The 24,538-nt window shown below is 40.7% G+C and overlaps 1 protein-coding gene across 4 annotated transcripts in view; it reads right to left on the bottom strand.

The window, feature by feature from the left end:
* MYH10 (myosin heavy chain 10) overlaps positions 1-24,538 on the bottom strand; it is a 111,467-nt gene that overhangs the window by 11,199 nt on the left and 75,730 nt on the right. For all 4 annotated transcript variants that reach the window (XM_061616517.1, XM_061616518.1, XM_061616520.1 and 1 more), the window contains 18 exons: positions 23,846-24,039; positions 23,460-23,581; positions 23,200-23,269; positions 22,949-23,109; positions 21,646-21,754; positions 21,424-21,555; positions 20,340-20,546; positions 20,061-20,198; positions 15,767-15,890; positions 12,721-12,892; positions 9,136-9,348; positions 8,464-8,608; positions 7,243-7,449; positions 5,854-5,958; positions 3,999-4,151; positions 1,849-2,097; positions 1,178-1,390; positions 326-538 (listed from right to left, as the gene is read on the bottom strand). In XM_061616517.1, the coding sequence (XP_061472501.1) occupies positions 326-538; positions 1,178-1,390; positions 1,849-2,097; positions 3,999-4,151; positions 5,854-5,958; positions 7,243-7,449; positions 8,464-8,608; positions 9,136-9,348; positions 12,721-12,892; positions 15,767-15,890; positions 20,061-20,198; positions 20,340-20,546; positions 21,424-21,555; positions 21,646-21,754; positions 22,949-23,109; positions 23,200-23,269; positions 23,460-23,581; positions 23,846-24,039 (2,927 nt within the window). The remainder of the gene's footprint in view (positions 1-325; positions 539-1,177; positions 1,391-1,848; positions 2,098-3,998; positions 4,152-5,853; positions 5,959-7,242; positions 7,450-8,463; positions 8,609-9,135; positions 9,349-12,720; positions 12,893-15,766; positions 15,891-20,060; positions 20,199-20,339; positions 20,547-21,423; positions 21,556-21,645; positions 21,755-22,948; positions 23,110-23,199; positions 23,270-23,459; positions 23,582-23,845; positions 24,040-24,538) is intronic.

Raw genomic sequence — 24,538 nt, 5'->3', positions numbered from 1 at the left:
AGCCTTATGCACCCTACAAGTCCTGGGTAAGGACAAGAGATCTAAATTTAACAAAATCTAAAATCTGGAGAATGTTTCAGTCACTGCCATTTCAAAACAATAATCAAGTAGCAAGTATGCACAGAAATTTCTAAACTGCCATGAATGAAGAAAGTTTTTATCTGGATCTAGGGGGTGGGGCAACTTGTGCTTTAGACAGACTTTGGTGGCTAATGTTCCAGCTTCAGTGATCAATAAAATCCAACATACCCTTTGTTTGAGAGGCACTTGTTCAACAGGACTTTCAATCAACAGTAAGGTTACTTTCAGATATGAAAAGCTTTACCTGTTTTACCAAGAGCCTCTTCTTCTCCTCGTTCTGCTCATCTCTGGCTTGCAGATCCCTCTCAAACTGTGCTTTCATGGCTTGCATGTTCACTTCCAAGCGCAATTTGGCATCTTCTGTAGCTTGTAGCTCATCCTCAAGCTCTTCCAATTGTGTTCGCATCTCCTCCACTTGCTGCTCCAAGGTGCGCTTTGATTTTTCCAATTCATGAACCTACAGCCAAAGCGAAAGAAAGATGTCCCCACCTTTGCAGCTATCCTGACATTGGCAACAGAATGGATGCAAGCCATGTATGCTGTAATTCCTAACCCCAATTAGGATCAAAACTGTAAGCACTCCACACATGTCCAGTCACATTTAAATATGCTTACAATGTGCAGATATATGTGCGAATATACATGCGGATATAAAGTTAGTACCCTAGTGCTCAGCAATCCAAGTGGGTGCTTGGATATGCTGCTGTTACACATGAATGGACTAGCACACATTCAGATGAGGTGGGGTGCACCTAGAACACATACACAAGTATTCCCACCATATTTGTTTCTGCCTTTGGAGAGCACACAAATAAAAAGCACTAACATAGAACAGAAGGTGAAGCTATATAGAGCTCTTCTGAATATAAGGTATGCTGAAGACAGAAATGTACAAAGACATGCATGTTTAACCCAGGACTACGAGGATTTGTTTTAAGAAGCTTACAATGCACACAACTGTTGAAGGACACAGAAGACAGTTCAGAACATTAGAATGTGTTTCAACTCGCCAAAGTTCAGTCTGACATACAATATTAAAGCACTTGTTCGACCTGCACTACATCTTTTCCAGTCATGCAAATAGTACATCACTCACATTTTTGCCCACATCATCTTTTGAACTCATCAAGTCCTCCATGTCTGTTCGGAGTTGCTTGTTCTGTCTTTCATACTCTTCCCTGGCCTCCAAAGCTTCCTCCAGGGCTCGTGCCAGAGAAAGTGCTTTGGTTTCTTTTTCCCGGGCCTCTGCCTCTGCACGGTCTCTTTCCTCTGCATAACGAGCAGATATATTCTTCTCTTCTGCCAGCATCTGAGCATTGCAACATGTGCAAAGTTGGAAGAGATCAGACATAAATATAGATTGTAAGCACTTAACAGCGAAATTACCATGGTAGCTTCATCTTCACCTTGAAAAATGTTTTGCGGGCAACCACATTGAATGCAAATCACCTCAAAGATGGGGTACATCTCTTCTCATCTTCCCAATTCCTCAATATTGATCCTCTATCTCAAGAACACATTAGGATTTTCCCAAGCCTTAAGTAAAGTAGCGAGAAAGTTTGAGCCATGCTCCAGTTCATATATTCCAACAGTTCACAGATAAACCATGAAAAGTACCACTGTGGCAGGTATCAAGCTCACAGGAGTTCCTTTAAAAAGGTAACTTTTATGAAATATCTGTGTAACAAGATTATCTGCAGGGGAAATAATACTTAACTGCTGTATGTAACATCAGAGGAAAGCAAAATGATTTAAATAGTGGCAAACCTGATCAAACTTCTTCTGCTTCTTCTCCAAGTTGGAAACAATTTGGCGCTGATGATCAAGGTCCACCATTAAGTCATCCAGCTCCTGCTGAAGACGGTTCTTTGTCTTCTCCAACTTATCATAAGCCATTGCCTTTTCTTCTAGACGCTGGCTCAGAATTTCCATGTCCTTCAGCAGCTTCCTCTTACTCTCCTCCAATCCTTCAATAGTCCCCAAGTCATCATCAACCTTCTTTTTGGCATCAGCAAGCTGAATTTAATGAGTGATAGGAAATAACATTGTTAAAACCTTCCTTTGTCTGGCAAGAGACAGACATGTTTTGTGCAAGTAACCAGATGGCCTGGTTCGCAATGAGATGGCAAAGCTGTGTGCAGGTCAGGGATTAGGCTTACATTGAAAGCTAGCAGATATCTAGGCTAGAATCAGATAGTATGGAGAAACACGCATCTAAGTTTTCACCTGAAGTCTGAAATTGTACAGCCCACCTATACCTTTTTTTTTAACCACAGTGTGAACCAGATCCATTTTAACTTCAGACACTGTATTGCATTGCTGGGAATACTCCCACCTAACCCAAAAGCAGCTGCTTCAATTATCCAAGCTAACTGGTAAATAAAATGCTTGTACCCTTGTACAAATTCTCTGCAAAAAGTCAGGAGCTGTGAACATTGCCAAAAGTATCATTTATTTATTGTGAAATTTTATCCCACTTTTCACCAAATAGGTCTCAAAGTGGTATACAACAAAAATACACAATCTAGTCCATGGGGGACTACTAATAGTGTTCTCCCAGATGATCAAAGTGATTGATTTGGGACATGTGGAATAAGGTGGTCCTTGAGGTATCCTGGGCCTATGTTATTCAGGGCTTTGTACACTGGTACAAAAACCTTGGATCTAGCCTGGTAGCAGACAGGAAGCCGGTGCAGATCTTTTAACACCAGTGTTATGTGTTGCTGGTAGCCTCTTCCCATCACCAGCCTAACCACAGCCTGTAATAGCTAAAGCTTCCAGATCAGACACAAGGGTGGCCCCACATAGAGAGCATTGCAGTAATCCAGTCTTGAGGTTACCAACACATAAACTACAGTGGTCAAATTACCTCTATCCAGGAATGGTCACAGCTGACATACCAGCCGAAGCTTTAAAAAAAGGAACTCCTAGCCACAGAGGCCACCTGTGCCTCAAATGACAACAATGGTTTAATGAATACACTCAAGCTACCTGCTCCTTCAGAGGGAGTGCAGCCCCATCCAGGGCAGGCAACTGGCCTTTCTCCAATATCTGAGAACCACATACCAACAAAGCTTCTGTCTTTCCACAGTTCAGATTCAGCTCACTGGCCCTCATCCGTTCTACCACTGCATCCAGACACCGGTGTCCAGGCCTCTCACTTACTCTCCTGACTCAGATGTATTGGAGAAATAGAACTGGGTGTCATAAGCATACTGATGACACCTTGCCCCCAAACTCCTAAGCACCACTCCCAAAGGCTCTATAAAGATGACTAGCACTGGGGACAAAATAGTGCCCTGTGGGACCCCATAACATAACTGCCATGGACCCAAGGAACAGCCTCCCACAGCTGCTCTCTGGACATGACTCTACAAGTAGGAACAGAGTCACCGTAGCACAATACTCCTGATACCCGTCCCCACAGAGCTAGTCTAGCAGGATACCATGGCCAATGGTATCAAAAGCTACTGAGAGATAAAGTAGGAGAACCAGGGCTGCATTCCTCCCATCTCTCTCCCCATAACAGTCATTCATCAGTGCAACCAAGATAGTTTCAGACCCAAACCCAGGCCTGATGCAAATTGTGCTAGATCTAGATAACCTGTCTTCTCCAAAAATACCTCTAGTTCCTCCACAACAACCTCTGTCCACCACCTTACCCAGAAATGGAGTGTTAGTAACTAGTTGATAGTTGCTGCATTCCATTGCGTTCAGGGTTGGCTTTTTAAGGAGTGGACATACTGCCATCTTTCAGGTTCACAGCTCTTGACGTTTTGCTGGTCTTGTATTGGAGGAACAGTAATGGGGAGTTAGTTTAAACTGAAGAGGCTTTTCCTAATGTAACACAAGCCTGGCTGGAAATAAAATGTTTTATACAGAGATGCACAATGCCTGTGTATTCCATGGCTTCTCACCTGAGACTGCAGAGCTAGCACCTGTTTCTCCAAATTCTTCCTGGCTTCTTCCTCTTCTTCCTGCTGCTCCTGCAGATTGTTCTTCTCCTCTTCCAACTGCCGAATCCTACTACTCAAGTTCAGCTTCTGGCGGGTTTCCTCTTGCAACAGCTCCTGTTGCGGGAATTAAAGATGCACTCATATTTATCGCTTGGCCTGAAATAATTTGAACTTAGGCTGATATAGTGGTCTTCAATATGGAATAGTGATATTCAATCACAGGGATATTTATTTGCTGTGAGATAGTATGGGGCTGGGTAAGGAAGAGGAGTTCACGCTGGCTGGTCTAAAACCTTTAACTCATCACTCTGTAATTTGATAATGAGATGCATCATTACAGATCTAAAAGCAGTTCATTAGAAGCTAGAAAGCCCATCTGCTAAAATGAGGAAATATCCTAGCATCTTATTGTCAGTGAACAGTATGAAATGAATGTCATCTTCCTAACGGCAGCTATCACGCAACAGAAAAAGGGCACTTAAGAACTGCCAGAGCTGGCTATGCTCTTTTAACACATTACAGTGGAAGCTGGGCATTGCTATCACTACAGTGTTAACCATCAAAGATTACATGCTTCTTAGAAGCAAACAGCAAGTGTAAGCATCAAAATGACATAAAGACCTTATGCCATAAAATGCCAATTTTGTTAAAAGTTTGAACCAATCACTGCAAGAGAAGAATCCATTATTTTAAATGTGAGCACACAATTAAAAACCTTATCCTGTACAACTCTGAGACAGAATACCTGGGGAATGAACCAAAAACATCAATGGGTACTACTCCCATATTCTAGCTCAGAAACACTTTGAGCGACCTGCACACTGTTAAACTATGGAATTTGCTCCCACAAAATGCAGTAATGGCCACCAGCTTGGATGGCTTTAAAAGAAGATTAGACAAATTCATGGAGGACAGGGCTATCAATGGCTACTAGCTGTGATGGCTGTGCTCTGCCACCCTAGTCAGAGGCAGCATGCTTCTGAAAACCAGTTGCTGGAAGCCTCAGGAGGGGAGAGTGTTCTTGCACTCGGGTCCTGCTTGCGGGCTTCCCCCAGGCACCTGGTTGGCCACTGTGAGAACAGGATGCTGGACTAGATGGGCCACTGGCCTGATCCAGCAGGCTCTTCTTATGTTCTTATGTTCTTATGCTCAGTAACACTTGGTGCTTTCAGAAACAATGCTCCAGGAAGACAGTTAAGGTGAGCTGTATTATCTGCACTACATTTCTAACCAAGAAGAAATGTAACACTCAACAGCTATATGCAGCCCCAACTAGCTTCTTATTGCATTCCAGTGTGCTGTGAACCCCCCTCTGTTTTGATGGGCCTTTGGCTTGAATTAATTTGCTTCTTTTGTATTGATTTTCTGTATAATGGCTCTGATTTATACTCAAAAGAGTTTCTGGATTGTATTTAATTGTGTCCTTCCATGAACAGGAGTCCTTTCTTTTGCAAAAAAGTCTTTGATCTGGTGGAGGCCACTGCTAATGAAAGAGGAGGGAGGCAATTTTCACCAGTTCCCACTACAGATCCTTCCCCACTGTTTAGGGATCCCAACTTGTTGGGAGTAGATTTTGGCAGTGTGGAGCATCTGCAAAAATAGTCTCCCCTTGTCTTCAATTAGCTGAGGTGCCCACTGGATCAAAATCCCTTACATGAATGGAAGAACATAACTTAAATCAACCCTCTGTTCTTTTAATTTGTGTTGGGCTTATACATTGTTGGGCTTATACTTAGGTTATTAGCTGCCTTGAGAGTCCCTTATGGCAGAATAAAAATATTTTAAACAAACATGCATTCTAGAACGACAGACATACCTGTGTATCTTGTAGCTGAGACTCTAAGCTGGCAGCATCTTTGGCAAATTTAATACCTTTTTTCTCTGCTTCTTCCAAGAGACTTGAGACACTCTCCAGCTCATTCTGCAAAGCAAAAAAAAACACCCAGATGTAACATATTCACATCTTGCTTGTGAGGGGAAAGTGGTTTCATGAACATTTGTAGTAATACTTATCTAAGGCAATATTTCAAAGAACTGTCTTATTCTTTATTTATTATTTGATTTATATCCCACCCTTGCTCCCAGCAGGAGCCCAGGGTGGCAAACAAAGGCACTAAAAACATTTTAAACATCATAAAAACAGACTTTAAAATATATTAAAACAAAACATCTTTAAAACATTTTTAAAAAGCTTTAAAAACATATTTAAAAATGTTTAAAAACCTGTTTTTTTAAAAAAAAAACAAGGTTTAAAAACATATTAAAAAGAAATTCCAACGCAGACACAGATCTTATGTGCAGTGATGTCTCATTATGTCTGCAGTCATTTACATGAGTCTCAGCTTTAGAACATGCAACACACTTGAGAAATTGTACTGGAACAGAGGAACTCTCTAGCTGTTTTCCATTTCCTCCATTATATTTCTAAGCACTTTCATAACAGTCATTGGATTCTATTATTCCCAAAGTAGCCCAAGTGGACCCATTTTGCAGCTATTTTAGAATGATCCAGTTGGATGATCAACCTTTTAGGCATGTTTGGTTCAGGTTCTGTAAGATTATCACTGATGCTGCATGTCAAAACTTTTGTTTATGCATATCTCTTATAGGGTTCTAGTTCTCTGACCCAATCCAATTGGATTATGGTAAACTGGGATTGGCTAGAAAACAGTATTTCAGCATTCTCTGCATGACTGGACATTTGCGTATCACATGAGTGGACTCTGATATAGCTTCAACATGAAGTGGCAACTGAAAGGCTCACTGTTAACTCAAATTTCTAAAATACAAGTAAACATTTTTAACTACAGCTTTTTCTTAAAGCACTTAATTTTTTTTAAAAAAACACTGTCTTTTAAAACACCTGATATATTTTATGACAATTCCCCAAAGTGTTATGATACACTTTAAAATTACTTTAAACTAGCTTCCTCCTCCAGTTTCTGGTACAGATTTTCCCCAAAATGTGCTACAGCCATGACCCATACTCTCTGACGTTTCTATTGCTTATTATATATGCTATATACTGTACAGCCAGGAGGGATGCAGGGCCTTGGAGTAAACTCCTGACCCAAGACCTACATTACTTGGGAACTTTAAGATAGTGCATCTGTATCAGGCATTTAAGAAGGATGTTTATAAAATCATGCAGTCTACGGAACAGTTTGTTAGAAAAAGCCAAAGAATTGCACATTCAAATCCTTACCTGCAGTTTGTTTGATTTTTCTGTGAGCTCTGTCCTCATCCTCTCTCCTTCTGCAACCTTGGTCTGTAGCTCCTGTACCTGACCATCTAGCTTCTTCCTCTTGTGTTCTGACTCAGCTCTAACCTGTTGCAACACCTTCACCTCACAAGCCAGCTCTTTGTTATCTGTTTCCAAGCACTGCTTGTTCTTTTCAAGATTTGCTTTGAACTAGAAGCAAAAGAAAGCTAGTTATACTTCTTCATCTGTGATATGTGCTATGCCCAACTGCAGTGGTATTCTCTTTTCTAGATTCAAGCTAAAATTCACCAGCTTCTTTTATTTAAACAAAAGTTTGGTCTTCTGAATTGATTTCATAACCACTTCTGTTCAACATGATTTTTTTCATATAGAAGAAAATAATTTTGATATTACAACTGTAACCCTTTCCTGCAGTTATGTCTGCAAATTCCTGAACTAAAACTTCAACAAGATGTAGCATACTGTTCTGGCTACAGTCCTAGAGTGGTGGTAACAATGTATATCTCAGCAATTAAATCTCAAAGTGCTATCTAATTTGCCAGATATGATCAGACGTATCTAGGCTAGAGTAGAAGCTGTCATTGTTGATCACAATTCCACAGGGGATGTAGGGAGACCCAAAGACCCCCACTTTATAATTTTTAGATGTGCACATATGGTTTTTCAGTGTAAGAGTAGCACCCATTTGTACCATACATACTCTTCAGGGAGCCAACACTGGCTGCAACTACTAGGGGAAGTGCACTCAATGGCAAATCTGTGGTTGCCAATGCACATCTGAAATGGCCCCAAATCAATACACATTGCAGGACATTTTGTCTGACAAGTTATGCGAGAATCATAGAAACTGATCTGAGCAATGTCAAATGAGCTTGTACAATTCTAAGATAGATAGCAAAGATAACATTACTGTATTCTCATCCTGAGCCTGGGTTAGTCTGCTAGACTGATACCTGCTGCCCTGCTCAAAATTACTGTTTGCTCAAAAAATGCTAGATCAATTGACTGAAGTAGACACACAGCAGCCATATCCACTGTGCTGTCATGTTACGAAAGTACAGAATTAATGTCAGTTGGAGCACAGAATTAATTATATGGGTATCCTGCCTTTCTTCAACCAAACCCAGCATGGTGTAAAAATTGCTCCTAGGAAGTCTCCCATCCACATGGAATCTCTCCCATGCAAGTGCATTCTCCACTCACTCTTTTAGCCTGTTCAAGCTGTTCTGAGAGCTCTTCCAATGCTGTTCCATGCCTCTGCCTAATATCTTGAATCTGGGCTTCATGGTTCTTTGTTTCTTCTTCAAGTGCTTTCTTCAGTTCAGCAACTTCCTGCTCACGCTTTGTCCTAAGAAACAAGACAAGATCTAAAGGTGCTCAGCTCCCTCCATTGTGTTTATTTTCTAACATTTGTTGTGTTTATGAAAGTTAAGATAATTTGAACTACAAAGATCACTGCCAGCATTACCCTGAAGTACTAGGAAGAAGAATCCAGTTTGGATAAAATAACCTAGTTTTAGTTTTATGTGTTACTTTCCCCCCAAGACAGATTGATAGGGGAAGGGAGAATCATCATCACTTAAATGGTATAAAATACACAAAATTAGAGATTAATATGAACAAGTCCTATGTTTGTTGCAACATAAGGAGTGTTGCACTACTTTTAGCAACTCTTTTCCTGTCTGAGAGTTTATGGACAGATGTTATTACCACTGCTTTGATTCAACAGAACTCTCAACTGTGCTTTGCCCTCATGGCATCTCCTAGGGAGAGTTATAGCTAAGACTTCAGATTAACTGGAACAAGACTTGCTCTATATGGTGAACTGCGGCATTACAACCACATTCCTTGTTATATTTCTAGTGCTCCACTTACCTGAGCTCTTGCTGAGCTGCAGTGGTATCCAAGGTATCTTCCAGCTCAGTCTTCAATGCTTCTAACTCCTCACTCAGATCTCTCTTCTGCTTTTCTGCCTTGTTACGTGAAGCCTTTTCAGATTCAAGGTCCTCCTGCAGCTCTGCAATCTGAGCTTGCAGTTCTCGTATTAGTTTTAGTGCGTTGTTCTTTTGCACAGCTTCCTCATCCCCTCTGGAAACACAACACAAATTCCAGGTTTTGCTTGAAGAACTTATTCAAAGTCACAAATGTAGGAAGAGTTCTAGACTTCCACAAACATGTTTATCAGTGAATCTAGTCACTTGGCTTCAAACTAAGAACAGGGCCCAAAACTGAGCTGGAAGCATACACAGCCTGGGATAGAGTAAGATGTTGAAGAGAAATTTGGCAGTGTACTCAGTCACAAATGGAGATCTAAATAAAGAGGTGGAAATCAAATGAGGTTGGATTCAGCAGTGGCTACAGCTGGGATCCCTGCAGATTTCATGGGCATCCACCCCCATGACAGCTGCAGAAGCCTACTGCTCCTCCTGATTTTTATTTTATTTTTTACAATTTGAGGGTTTCTCTCTTTTATCTTGGGTGGTTGCATTTTGGATACTCTGTTCATAGGGTTTTCGTGGTAAGAGATATTCAGAGGTGGTTTACCATTGCCTTCCTCTGCGTTTGGATGCATCTTAGTCTGGTGTCTCAGCTTTGACCATTCCGCCATGGGTGCCCCTGCCAGGAGTCTAGACTCTTGGTCTAGACTCCTGATGGCATTGCTCTTAGCTTCTTCAACACTCTCAAAAGATAATAATGCTGGGAAAAACAGAAGGGAGTAGAAAAAGAGGAAGGCCAAACAAGAGATGGGTTGATTCCATAAAGGAAGCCACAGACCTGAACTTACAAGATCTGAACAGGGTGGTTCATGACAGATGCTCTTGGAGGTCACTGATCCATAGGGGCGCCATAAGTCATAGTCGACTTGGAGGCACATAACAACAACAACAACAATCTTGGGTGGTGCCAAGCTGGTTGGAAAACACAAAGCAAGCCTCCAGCTGCACACCCTCTTCCCTTCCTCTCCTCAGAATGCCTCTGGGCTCCACGTAGGCTCAAAGACATTCTTCTCAGCAAAGGAGAGCAGGATGGTGTAGAGTGCAGCACCAATTTACCAGTATAACCAGTAGAGTCCAGTAGCGTTTTAGCTTGCTTATCAGTGCCAGTCGCCGACCGAAATAACAGACCATCAGCCACGTCTTTAAGAAAACAAAACTTTACTGGTTTCACACCGTGCTCCGTCTCTTGCTCACCAACCAACTCTATAATGCTTTCCTATTACCCCCACACCTCTGTGTGCTCATTGAAGCCTTTTTATTGCTGCTTCTCTTATCTGTTACAGCTGCAGCCTGACCTTGGGCGTTTCTCCCCAGTGCTTTCAATTAAAGGCTTTACTCTTTCCTTAACTCCTACTGTCCTGTCTGGAAATGGCTGTGTTGCCCACCTAAGCCTGACAGATGGCAGGGCACCTTCCAGCTGCCTGCTAAAACTTGTTTTATTTAATAAAAAGAAAAGGGATCATGGTACCGCTTCGTAAGTTGGGGACAGGGTAAGCTACCTGGGCAGCACTTTTCCTAGTTATTTTTGGGAAGGAAGGGGATAGTTACCTGCTTTTTTCATGTGTATATATGTGCAGTGACTGGTTGTTGTTTTTTTAGTGTGTGCTTGTCACGTTGCTGTTTTTTGCATGGGGTTACTGTTTGTGGCTTTTTCAAGTGGATGAGTCTATTTTGTAGATTTTGTCTGCTTGTGTCTTTTTTGGGTAGATTATGCCCATTTTGGGGGGTGGATTTGCCCAGTGTGGTGGCATTTGGGGGTAGTTGGTTGGCCTTTGTCACTTTTATTTTTGCACATTTTCTAGTATCTGAATTAGTATCTGGGCCTCAAGAGCAACCTCTCTCTTGCGCTCAGTTTTTGGGAAGTTATTTATCCTTTGTGATAAGGCAGGTCCCTCCTGACAGCCATTTTATGATGTTGTCCACAACATTTTCATAGATTTCCAAATGTGTCCCCTGACCCAAAGAATGTTAGGGATCCTTGGCCTAGATCATTCTCTTTTGTACTGTAGGCTGTAGAAACCAGCATATATCAAAGATTCCAGCAACCATGAACACACTTAGCATTTCAAAAGAACAAAGCATCTGTCTTAAGATGTTTATATAATTTAACACCTGCTACGAGTCAGTTATTTCTCCATTTAGTAATATTCTCACAAATTCTTATGTGATCAACCATATCTAAAAATAATGCAACAGTTTACTCACAAATCACAAGCACAAGAAACAAAACAGGAAGAACATACTGCATATTAATCAAAAGTTAAAACAGCTGAACCATTCGTCTTGAAAAGGTGCCTGTAGTCTTTCAAATATCAAGATCCTCTTTTAACATTCCACCATTTTTTGTCATTATTTGCTATCTTTTTTATTTAATAACGCTTACATTATGCTCACCAGAACAAAAGACCTCTAAGCGGTTTACCAGACAATCTAAAATATTCATTTAAAATACCAATAAAAACAAACATTAAAAACAAGTGACATAAAAATGTTTTAAAATAAAATAAAATCAGTAATTTTAAAACTAAAATCACATGCCTGGGTAGGTTTCTGGGAACAATAACGTTTTTGGCAGGCACTGAAAATAGTACAGTGAAGGTGCCTGCCTAATATCAACAGGTGGAGAGTTCCAAAGTGTAGATGTTGTTACACTAAAGACAGATTTCTTGCAAGTGCAAAGTGACTTATACATCACATGTAAAAATGCCAGTTCCACAGATCTAAGCGGTTGAGTGGGCACATATGGGGTGAGGGAATCCACATATAGGGGGCCCTATACAAATCCTAGTGGTGAATAAATGGTTGATTTCAAAATGGGTTTAGAAAAAAAATAATTGGTATCACATTCCAAAAGCATAGTCTAGCACAAAAGCTACCATGGGAATGTTGGGACCCCAGAATTTTAACTTGTATTCCTCATTGGGCTATCAGGAAGCCCTGGATGAGAAAGTAGAAGTAATGCATAGGTGAAATATTGGGCTCATAAATAGTGAAAGGGGTCCACTGTACCCTAATAGCTGTAAGAAAGCAGTTCAGTTTTCAAGGTACTAAGATCAGATGAAGTTATATAGCAATAATTAGGCAACATTCCTTTCAAGGTAAACACAACTTAGGTGCCAAATATTTGCAGCCTACTGTGGTAGTGAATAGAATACCCCTCTCCTTCCCAAGTTGGAAAGATTGTGCTCCTCCTATTTCACCAAACAGCTAAGGGAATGAGCTGTGGGGAGTGCAATTTACACATTACCCTCCCCCCAAGCAGCAACAAAATGAGCAGTGGCTAGGATATCCACCGCACATGCACCTCATGGGCTGTGAGTTGCCCACAAGTGTTTTAAAATATGCTGGCACTGCAGTTAAATAGCAGCCACAGGAAAGCACACACTCATTATGTCTTAATAGCATCCTACTATACCATTACAAATAACCAGTACTATCTTTGCAATGGAGCTCAGTACTCTACCTGGCAAGAGCAGCCTGCAGCTCCTCTTCTTTCTTGGCAAGTTGGATTTTTAGTTCCTCACTCTGGGCTTGCAGCTCTGCAATTTGGTCCTGTAGATCAGTAGTTTCTCCATCAAGTTTCCTTTTAGCTTTTTCCAGCTCTTGACGAGTCTTTTCTTCTTTTTTCAAGCGTTCTTTAGAGAAGCAATTATGGTAAGTGGAGAATTTTTGCTTACTAAATGCTATTTGTGAGAGCATATTCAGGATGAAGCTGCTAAAAATAAAGGAAACCAAACGGCTAATGATGGGACAGCCATTTAACTTTTCTGAGCCAGGAACCAAGATGACCTGGGTTGTCTGTATCTAGAACATAGGAGGCAGACTTTCCCTTTAACTTCCTGAGGAAAAGAACCTTCCCTCAAATCCTCAAACTATTACCAAAATCACAACTCGGAGAAAGCATGAAACACAACATTCAAAATAGGGAATAATAAAAAACAAGGAGATTAGTATGGAAGCCTGATTGTTTTCGTTAGAGGAAGCAGAATATGAATAGACCTAGGATACTATGTCCAGCACCCACTTGTTCCAAGGCATTTTCCCTCAAAAACTCCAGAAAAACATCAGTTTCTTCCACAGTAACCTCTGTACAAATGCAGACCAGGAAAATGCTCTTGGCTGAGGCCACACTTTATAGGGACTAGCAAGATTTTAAGGGATCTATAGATGGGGGGAAAAAAGAATCACATAGCAAATTGTTGAGTCAGAGTGTGCTTTTCAAAGTAGTATTTACTTCAAAGAAAGCTTCTACTCTGAAACATGACTGCATAGCTCATGCATAAAAAGGTTCTCTGTGGTGTCTCTTGCTATGTGCCATCTGGAAAGCATGACAGACAAGTTTCCATCTGTATTGATTTTTTTAAAAAAATTGCTAGTAAGAATTTGGTGACTATAGAAATCTATTTCAACATGAACTTTAAAAGTGTGGTTCATGCCAGTTGTAATCCTTGTTATTCAATTTCAGTCTAACTGGCTTTAAGTCAGAACTGTAATACTTCCACAGTCAAGTCAGTTGGCCACAGTACTCTAGACAAGAAACTATTCCCAAATTAGGACACAAAGATCAGTAAAAGTGTAAAGTCAAATTCTGCAATGCATGTGTTTTACAGCCAAAAATTACTGCACATCTAAATCCAAAAAGGGAGTTACATATATTGTTGATACAGCAAGTACAGCACTGCAAATATTTCATGGTATTTCTTATCAAAACACAATCCATAAGTGAATGTCAAGAGCAAAAGGGGAATTGTTATAAACAGAACATTGGGACAAAGAAAAACAATTCTATTCAGAAATATGTCAGGGTAGCAAAAACAAATGCTAACTAGAGAACTTTCAGAAAGTACTCTAATATGCATGGTGAACAGAGATGCTAAAAAGTTTTGCAAAAAGAAGCACAGTGAAATTTAGAAGCCAACCTGGAGTACAGAAGGGAGATACAGACTGGAGTGCCCCTGTGAGAGAAGGGATCCTGTTCTTATTGGTACGATTGGGTCTCCCAGTAAGAGAAAGAAAGAAGCCCTATAAAAAGCAATACAACCAGGAGGAGAAACCTACTTGCTATCCTGTTTAGCAACCCTACAGCTGAATTTTGTTTTGGTGCTACCAGCCACCTAGATTTTTGCACTCTGGTAATGTCTCACAACCTAGAACTAGTCTTCTGCAGAAGCTAGTACAAAACAAAGTAATCTTCTTTCATCATTCAGCAGGGCCAATACAGCAATACTGAATCATTTCAGTGAGACTAATATTTTGCAGTAATAAATGACATATATCTAAATGTGCTTCTGCTTTTCTGAAAGGTCTCTTACATGTAGACAAAAGCCAGCTTAAACTGATGTGCTCAACTGCCCAAATGGCTATTAAGAAAGCACAATAAACATTTGAACACATTTTTGCATTTGCAATGCTAAAAGCAAACTGCTAAACTAATTATTTTTCTTCCTGCTGAAATTTGCAATAATGGATTACACAGCTACTAAGAGATATATGTCCAAACACTTATTTTACAAACTGCATTTACCCTGATTAATTCATTAACTACTTCGTAACAGCTAGGATTAGTATGCCGGTTCATTGACTGGCCAACTTACTGCCTATTCGACCGAAAAGAGCCAAATATTTCACAGTCATATATGACACTGGATAGGTTGGAGCTTAGCTTTTTAATGTATCAGAAAGAATGATGAGTGAGGACTGCTTGCCCCTTAATCCTGGAGTAGTCAGGGGCACACTGATGACATACTGATGCAGATTTGAAGAAAAATCCTATTGAAACAGATTAACTGAAGAACTGGCCTGCTTCCAATTTAGCACAACTTGTATTTAATAGTTGCTGCTTTTTTTAAAAAAAGTAAAATAGGTCAAACTTTGTTTGTCATCAAAAGCCTTCTGAGTCCCTCTGCCATATGAAATCCATCTTCCCTTGTCGCCATTTGCCTGTTTTCTTGGTTGTGGCTGTCTCCATGTGGAATACCCTGTCCTGAGAAACTTGCCTGGACCAATCTTAATGTCTTTTCAGTGTCACGTGAAGATCTTTTTTATTTGCTAGGCATTCCAAAAACATGTTGCAGCAGGTTTTAGATATTAAGTGTTTTATGGTTACATGGGATATTAGTGATTTGTAATGACTGCTTGTGTTGTACTGAATTTTATTGTATTTTTTTAAAAAAAATTAACATGCATGTTACCCTGGGAATATACAGATTAAAGTGTACCTTATAAATTCACTGATTTTATTGGTATTTAGTATCAAACAAGTTGACTAAAATATATTTGTTCTAATAGCGAGTGCTTTAAAAACACTTGATCAAATCTTTTTTGACAAGTCAAATGCCCATTCCTAACAGCTTCCAGACTTATACTGTGGCAGAGTATTATTATATTCTTGGTTCCAGAAAATGAAACATGCAAAGGACACAAGGATAAGCTTGTTTGTCATTCAGTATTAGCATACTTTTGCCTTTTACTGATAGTCCCTTCATATGACAAATCTTGATATTGCTAACCTTCCAGATCTGTAATCATCATTTCCTGTTTGTTCTTGAGTTTAGCTAAGTTTTTGGCCTTTTCTTCTTCTTCAGCCAGTTGTGAAGTACACTCTGCAATCCTATCCTCCATTAATTTCTTTTCCTAATTGAGAAAAAGATAGCAATTGTTATGTGGTATATGTATGGCTCAGAGAACTAGACATGGATCCTACAGATACAGTTTCAGACTGTGGAAATAATGATTGTGACAGAACAAGCTGACTCAATCCTTTCTCAGTATTTTTATTGATCCTTCTAAGATTTTAGTCCAGGCAAGCTGAGAAGGCAAATTGGAGTTAGTAAGCAATAACTGTTTTCCCCCAATTAAAAATGGGGCTCATCTAGACATATTTAGTAGAGGGCATAGCAGAAAGCCCCTTGAAGTAAATGCATATGCCAAAGACATTTGGAGAGAGAAACTGTACAGAAGTGTTTATACACTAATGCTAGAAGCTTCTGAGCGAAGATGGGCTACCTGAAGTGCTTGGTCTTAGAGGGCAGCACAGACATAGCGGGCATAACAGAAACCTGATGGAATGGAGAGAACCAGTGGGAAGCAGTTATTTCTGGATACAAACTTTATAGGAAGGACAGGGAAGGACGTACTGGAGTTGGTGTCACTCTGCACATGAAAGAGGACACAATCCAACTAACTAGAAACCCAAAAAGGGTCGGACTCCTCCACAGAATAATAGTCACTGGTGATATCATGCCCCAAGAGTAATTTAGTACTGGGAATGTGCTATCGTCCCCCTGACCAAAATGCTCAGGGTGATCTCACAATGGAGAATGAAGTCCAGGGGGCATTCAAAGGAGGAAATGCTGTACTAATGGGTGATTTCAATTACCCCAACCTAGATAGGCTACATGTGTGTTCCACTCACAACAAAAAGATAAAATTTCTAGATGCTCTAAAATGACTGCGCCCAGAACAGTTGGTCATGGAAATGACCAGAGGAGTGGCAATCCTGCACTTAATCTTTGGTGTCACCCAGGACCTCGTGCAAGACACAAGTGTTGTTGAATAGATTGGGAACAGTGACCATAGTGCTATCTAATTCTTTATATATGTGACTGGACAATTGCCAAGAAAATCCAACAGTCACATATGACTTCAAAAATGAGGGGATTAGTAAAAGAAAGTTGAAAAGGCAAGTCGGGTCAACTCAAAATGATTTGGGAGTAGCTTAAAAGCACAATATTAGAAGCTGAAATATGTAATACAGATCAGAAAAGGTACCATTAGGGCCAAGCAGATGCCCGTGCAGTTAATAAGCAGAGTCAATGAAGCTATTAGAGGAAAGAAGGCTTCCTTTAGAAAAGTGTTGTCCAAATGAGAACAAAGAGAACCACAGATTTTGACAAAAGAAATGCAAGCAGAAAAAAGGGATGTTAAAAAAAATTGAGGAGCAGAGTGCTAAAAACAAAGACAAACAAAAATCTTTAAATACATTAGTAGCAGGAGACCAGTTAGGCACCTCTAGATGACAAGGGAGTCAAAGGTAAAGGAAGATAAGGAAACTGAAGAAAAGCTAAATGACTTATTTGTATCCATCTTCACAGCAGAAGATATGGGGAAGATTCCTGTGTTTACTGAGGCAAATAGTGGTGACAACTGACAAAGTTCTAGGCTTTATTGATAAAATAAAAAATGACAAATCACCGGGTCTAGATGGTATACACCGAAGAGTTCTTAAACTCAAATGTGAAATATGTATCTTGCCCCCAAGATCAGCCTCCATACCCAAGGTTTGGAATGGGGCCAATGTAACACCAATTTTTAAAAAGGGATCCAGGAGGATCCTGGAAATTACAGGTCAGTTAGCTTAATATCTGTTCTAGGAAAACTAATGGAAAGCATTGTTAACTACAGACTTACTAAACATATAGAAGAAGTCTTGCTGAAGCAGCACCAGCATGATGTCTGCAAGGAGAAGTTCTATCTTACTAACCTTTTAGAATTCTTTGAGAGTGTCAACAAGAATATAGACAGATGTGATCCAGCTGATACTGTGTACTTAAGGTTTTCAAAAAGCCTTTAACAAAGTACCTCACCAAACACTCCTACGTAAGCTTAGCAATCATGGAATAAGAGAAGAGGTCCTCTTATGTTTCAGTAACTAGCTAAGAACAGAAAGCATAGAGCAGGGATAAATGGATAGTTCTCCCAGCAGAGAGATGCAGAAAGTGGAATCCCCCAAGCATTGGTATTGGACCTGTACTTTTTCATTGGGCTCCTTTAGGAGGAGGGGTGAGATATAAATTGAATAAAACAAATAAACTTGCTCATGAATGATCTATGGTTAGGGGTGAGCAGTGAGGTAGCCAGATTTGCTGATCATACTAAATTATTCATTCAGGGATTATGGAAACAAAAAGGGATTATAAAGAGTGGAAAGTAAAATGGCAAATGCAATTCAATGTATTAACAAGTCTAAAGTGATGGACATTGGGGCAAAAGAAAAACATTATTTCACATATACACCCAAGGGATCTTAACTGGTAGTGACCAAACAGGAACGAGACCTTGAGGTTGTAGTGGGTAGCTTGATGAAGGTGTCCACCTAGTGTGCGGCAGTGGTGAAAATGCTAGGGATCATTAGGGAAAGGACTGAAAATAAAACTGCCAATATCATAATTCAGTTTACAAATCTGTGGTGCAACCACACTTGGAATACTAATTCTAGTTCCTCACATCAAAAAGGATTTGTATAGCTGAAATAGGTTCAGAAAAGTGTAACCAAAGTGAGCAAGGGGATGGAGCAACTTCCCTATCAAGAGAGGTTACAACATTTTGGGGCTTTTTAGTTTAGAGAAAAAGCATGTAAGAAGTGAAATGATAAAAGTATATATAAAAAAATATGTATGGCATGGAGAAAGCAGATTGAGAAAAGTTTTTCTCCCTCTCTCACAACACTGCAACTCGGGAACATGAAACTTGGGAATGAAACTGAATGTTGGAAGATTCAGGACAGAAAAGTAAGTACTTCTTTACACAGTGCATAGTGAAACCAGAATTTGCTCCAACAAGAAGTAGCGATATCTACCAACTTGGATGGCTATAAAAGAGGATTAGAAAAATACATGGAGGATAAGGCTATCAATGGCTACTGGACCTGATGGCTATGTTCTACCTTCACTGTGAGAGGCAGTATGCCTCTGAATACCAGTTGCTGGGGATCATAGGTGGGCAGATCACTGGTGACCTCAGGCTTTGACAAAGCATCTGGTTGGCAACAATTAGAACATTGTGATGGACTAGATGTGCCTTTGGCCTGATCCAGCACCCTCTCCTTATGTTCTTATACTACTTTAAAGTATTCCACAGCACTTGGCAAAAGGGTCTAACTTCCAATATAACCTTTTCAGCTGTGCTTTGAGATGTGGTTGGTGCTTCATAAGATGTATAAGCCAGCATGGTCAAAAGAAGGGCAGGTGATTTGAAATACATGAAGATATCCAGCTGCATATATTGAGGCATTCCAAAAAGACTTAGTTTTCTGAGGGCACATCTAAATGCACCTTTGACCAAGGTGGCAAATTTACTGGTGCGTGAGCCCTTTACTTCATGAAGAAAATGACCATGTCTACTATAAAGGCAAAGCTTTCTATCACAGAGTGAACATCAAAGTATACCCTCTTTTCATGACTTATGGCATCACTGCATGATTGTATCATAACACATGACAAGAGTTTGTTCTCCCATTGTGGCTACATCCAAGCACCAAGCAGATACTCATTACTCTCTGGAAAAGGTGAAGGGCCACAGGATGCCAACCAAGTTAGATTCAATACACAATACTTTCAGTGTCTGTCTGGTCTAGGAATGGGGAACCTGTAGCCATCCTGATGTTGGACTACAACTCCATTCCTGACCATTGACCATGCTGGGAGTTGGGAGTCCAGCGTCATCTGGAAGGTCACAGGTTCCCCATCCCTCATTTAGGCCTTAAAAATAATGCAGTGAAGTGTGCTATTGTATTTGGTCACAGCAAAAAAGTTATCTCTTGTGAAAAGCCATAAAGCTATCAATGTCATTAGATCATTGGATCCTGAATTTCCCATAAGCCAGTCACACCAAGGCAAGCAGATATTATCATTATGGTATTTCGCCCAGGTGTTGCTGATCTTGAAATACAGCAATTCATCTTTAGTCTCAACCATTTTAAAAAAGAAAAAGGGCAAGTGTGGTTCCCACAGTAATCACTGTGCACACACTGCATTGTTTCCACATTCACTAGCATTAAAGGAATGTGTCAAAATCTGTTCTCACCTTCAGAAATTTGGAGTTTTGGTCCTCTAACAGTAAGATCTCTTCTTCCATCTTTTTTATTTTGGCTTCAGCTGTTACCTTCTCAAGCTGCAGCTTCTGTCGAGCACCTTCTTCCTCATCAAGCTGCTCCTCTAAGTCCTTAAAAAGAAAAAGTTCAACTCATTGTTACTTCCCCAGTTTTCATTGTCTTCACATTATCAAAAGACATATCAAAGATGTCAACATACCAATATTTATGCATTTTTCGAATCATCCTACCACCAGTACATCAAGAGATACCTGTATGTGAGACTGCATTTTCTTCTTTTCATTCTGTAGAACTTGGTTCCTTTCTTCTTCCTCTTCCACCCTGGATTCTAAATCATGCAGAATTTCTTCTAACTCTTGCTTCTTAGCAGCCAGACGGGCTCTCATCTCCTCAGCTTCAGCAAAGAGTTCTGTTTCTGCTTGCAACTGTTCTGCAAGAATGTTCTTCTCTTCTAACAGCTGTAAACGTGACAAAAAACTCTTGTTAACCCTTTTCAATATGTTGTCAAAAAACAATCCTATGCTAGTTATGTGAGCATTTGACATAGCTCAACCCAGCCCCAAAAGATGTTGAAGAAAGACCGAGCATGCACAGTCTCAACCGCAAGCAGAAGGGAAGACTTTGGGCCACCCTATTGGTCAAAAGGTTGTGCTGCCATCTTGAGTTTCTTTTCCTCCAGAACCCTTTCCTTCATATAGCACGTTGCTTTTCAGCTGGTAGGTTGGGACTCAAAACTGGGTCAAAGCCTTGCAACAGCACTACCGACATACAAATAGATTGTAAATAATAATTAAAAATGGGTCCGCAAATGTATGTTTGGGTTAAAGGTAGGTCCTGGGTCTGAAATTGACCATGTATACTATAAAAGCAAAGCTATCTATCAGAGTGAAAGGCACCCTCTTTTCATGACTTACGGAATCACTCCATGATAGCATCATGACACGACAAGAATTTGTTCTCCCATTCAGGATATAAGAAAGTACTTCTTCATGCAGTGCATAAACTATGGAATTCGTTCCCACAGAAGACAGCGATGACCATCAACTTGGATGGGTTTAATACAGGATTATACAAATGCATGGAGAATAAGGCTACCAATGGCTACTAGCCATGATGGCTATGCTCTGACCCCATGGTTGGAGTGAGGAGAGAGTGCTCTTGCGCTCAGGTCCTGCTTGTGGGCTTCCCATAGGCATCTGGTTGGCCACTGTGAGGACAGGATGCTAGACATTGGCCTAATCCAGAAGGCTCTTATATTCTTATTTAAAAAATGTGTACCAGGACTGATAAGATCAACAAGTCACCTTGTATACAGGTCAGATTGTGCATACAAACCTGTTGATGTTTCCTTTCCATTTCTTCAAGTTCCGATTCCACCTTTGTCTGCTTCTCCTTCACCTTCAGCAGTTCCTCATCTTTAGCCTGAAGTTCTTCCTCTTGACGAGTAACCTGAAGCAGAGGCTTCACCTGAATAGGGTAGCACAAAAGGCGTGTCACTTCTGTTCAACCAACAACCACCACCACCACCGCCGCCACCTACCTTTGTGAACAACCTACCTTTGTGAATACTCTCCACCACTGCCAATGCCTTAACTTCAAATAGGCAGCACAATTTCTCTGCAAGACTTTCAGTGCACTTAGCTGCTGTTGTTTCTTAGCAAAGGCCCTGAAAACAAACCAGGCTTTGTATTGCAGTTGGGAATTTTTGCATTTTAACAACTACATCAAAACATTTATACAGCTATATCTAAGAGCAAGAGGACAATGATCATGCTTTGCTTCTGTCCTGGCAGAAAAGAATTAATCCCATCAGGCTGCTTCTCTTCCATGCTAAGAAACAATTCAGAAAGGTTATCAAGTTACAAAGATCAAGCTTTGTAGTAACCACATATCAAGTTTTCACAAAATCTTCACTTCAACGATTAGATATAGGGTTGCTTTCAACGTAGCGCTAAGTCAAGGTCCTGCCAGTGCAAGGATTACCACTAACACGGTAACATGGAGGAGGCGTCGGCCTTGCCTTCCTCCTCCGGCCCCGCAGCGCTTTCCTCGCCGATGTTGTTGTCACCGCCCGCTGCAGGGGGCAGCGGCGACCCACCAGCACAAGGCTCCCCTGGCTGAGCCGCTCCTCTCCCAGCACCATGCCGCCCTGGTGCGCTGGCTGGAGGCCCACCTGAGCCGTGGGAACACGCCATCAGCCTCGAGCAGTTCTGTGAGGCTCTCGAGGCCCACACTGGGCCCACCCAAGCCGCCACCGCTGCCGCCAGTGGGACAGGAGGAGCCACAGCAGCCACTGCCACAGCTGTCAAGGAGCGAGCCCGGAGTGAAGAGACTGGTGCCATTTGATGATCTTGGTTGGGGCAGTCAGTGGTGGCTGGACTAAAATCCACTCTGAGTAGCATGGTGTCGCTAATCCATCATCTCAGTCACCATGGAGAAAGGATCTCTCCTCCAGGTCTTCCCCTCAAGATCCATTCCTTTGGACTTCTCCTGTGCCCATCCTTCTCACCCACATTTACTTATTTATGTATTGCCTATTGTAAATTGTATTGTTTTTATTGATGTATTTTATATTTGTGGTTTTTGTAAGCCGCCTTGAGGGCCTTTTGGCCAAAAGGTGGGGTAGAAATAAACAACAACAACAATAACAACACAATGGGGCTTCCCCCCCCCACTCCCCTCCCCTTGCACACCACCTAAAGCTGTTCTAGGCATTTCCCAACCACCAGAGCAGATTTGGGGAGGGTGCAGGGTGCACATGGGGGAAGTACTGTTACACTAATGGTAACCCTTGAGGTTACGGGATGATTTAGTTGAATACTACCCATAAGCTTTTGGCAAGATTACTGTATTTGCTTACTTTCTTGCAAGGTATCCCCTGCAGACTGCCTGAAAGAAGATGATTATGTCTGTTATCTTCAGATCCCTTTCTTCCTCTAGATGTGCCAGAACACCAGCTCGGAAAAAAATCTTGCTCTGTCCAATTCTGTACAAGTTGGGATCCAGTTCCAGTGCTCGTATCTATGCAAAAGGCAAACTCATTTGTTTCACACTGATAATGCAAACAAGAAAGTAGCTTTAGCAACATTAGATATCTACTGAATGACTTACCATTCGTTCACAAGCCTGCTTCCCATCCATAAATCCCTTAGGAATTGCATTAGGAGTCAGGATCTCATACCTACCAGTCAATCAGAAAGTCACTAGTTAAATTCCTGTCAAAATGCAAGACACCAGTTTTCATTTAATCCCTGAATGAGTTTAACTAATGACAGAGCTAAATTGAGGTGGAAAATTAGGTTTATTAATCTGAAAAGACATACCTTTAAACACACATTTGTGGTAGTATCCAAAGTTAATTATTATAGTACCTCTGTCTAAATTCTTGGAACACTATCCTGTTTGGAAATCCTTGCCGACAAATCCTTATTCCTTCCAGAACACCATTGCAGCGAAGCTGATCTAGAACTAGGTGTGGATCCAGCTTTCCAGCCTAAAGATAGAGACCAAAAGCTCTGTTACAGGATAGTATAAACAGCTGCTTTTAATCAGCCTTCTGCTTTTAGGCTTATATTGAATTGAAACTTTATATGGTTAAAGAAACATTAACCACTCACAAGGATCAGGTGATCCTGAATACTTGTGTACAATATGTGACCTAAATGATGTTCTATCAGCAAATACATTAAATGTCAATTTTCTTAACAAATGAGAAGGAAAAATTAGAAGCGTCTTAATATTTGAAATGAACACATACCCTCTTCTCATGGTTTGGAATGATGCAGCGAACAAAATTTGGGTTAGTATTTCGGAGTGTGGCCATCAGTTTTGTGAGGGATTCTTTGTATAGCTGCCCCACTGTACGGAACATGCCCTTCTTGGTCTTGTAAGCTGAGCCAAATGCAGTCTCTGTTATCCCAGTAACTTGATCTAGACCCACAATACGGTCCACTGTAGGTAACAAGAACACAAAATTAAGTGACCCCTAACATGGTTTAGAAACAGAGGCAGCTGAAAAGACAAAAGGTTCAACAAATGCTTTGTGTGACAAATGGTGGAAGGTGCCATCTATGGCAAAGCAATCTGTATGTATGGAAGCAGCAGGATTGAAAGCAACATACCAGGCGGAACATTGTAGCTTTGGCAATTATGTATTAGGAAGCACAAAAGTCACAATTTTACTGTCTAAATGCACCAAAGCCATTCCCTTTTCATACATAAAAGGAATTTCTGACCAAGAAGCCACAAAAAATTGAGTGGGAATGTAAAATGAATAATGTGGGGGAGTCTACAACATAGCCAAATAATTCAAATAACTAAATGTATCAAACTTTGTACTAGAAACAAACCACTGCCACCCTCCCACAATTTCTGCTTAACGTGAACATCGAATATTTCCATATAGTCCTACTGCTGCCCTGGGTAGGGATATATATCTTTAATATACAGT

This window comes from Rhineura floridana, chromosome 3 (assembly GCF_030035675.1).
Source record: "Rhineura floridana isolate rRhiFlo1 chromosome 3, rRhiFlo1.hap2, whole genome shotgun sequence".
Lineage (NCBI taxonomy): Eukaryota > Metazoa > Chordata > Lepidosauria > Squamata > Rhineuridae > Rhineura > Rhineura floridana.
This window is presented reverse-complemented; position numbering and strand designations above follow the sequence as displayed.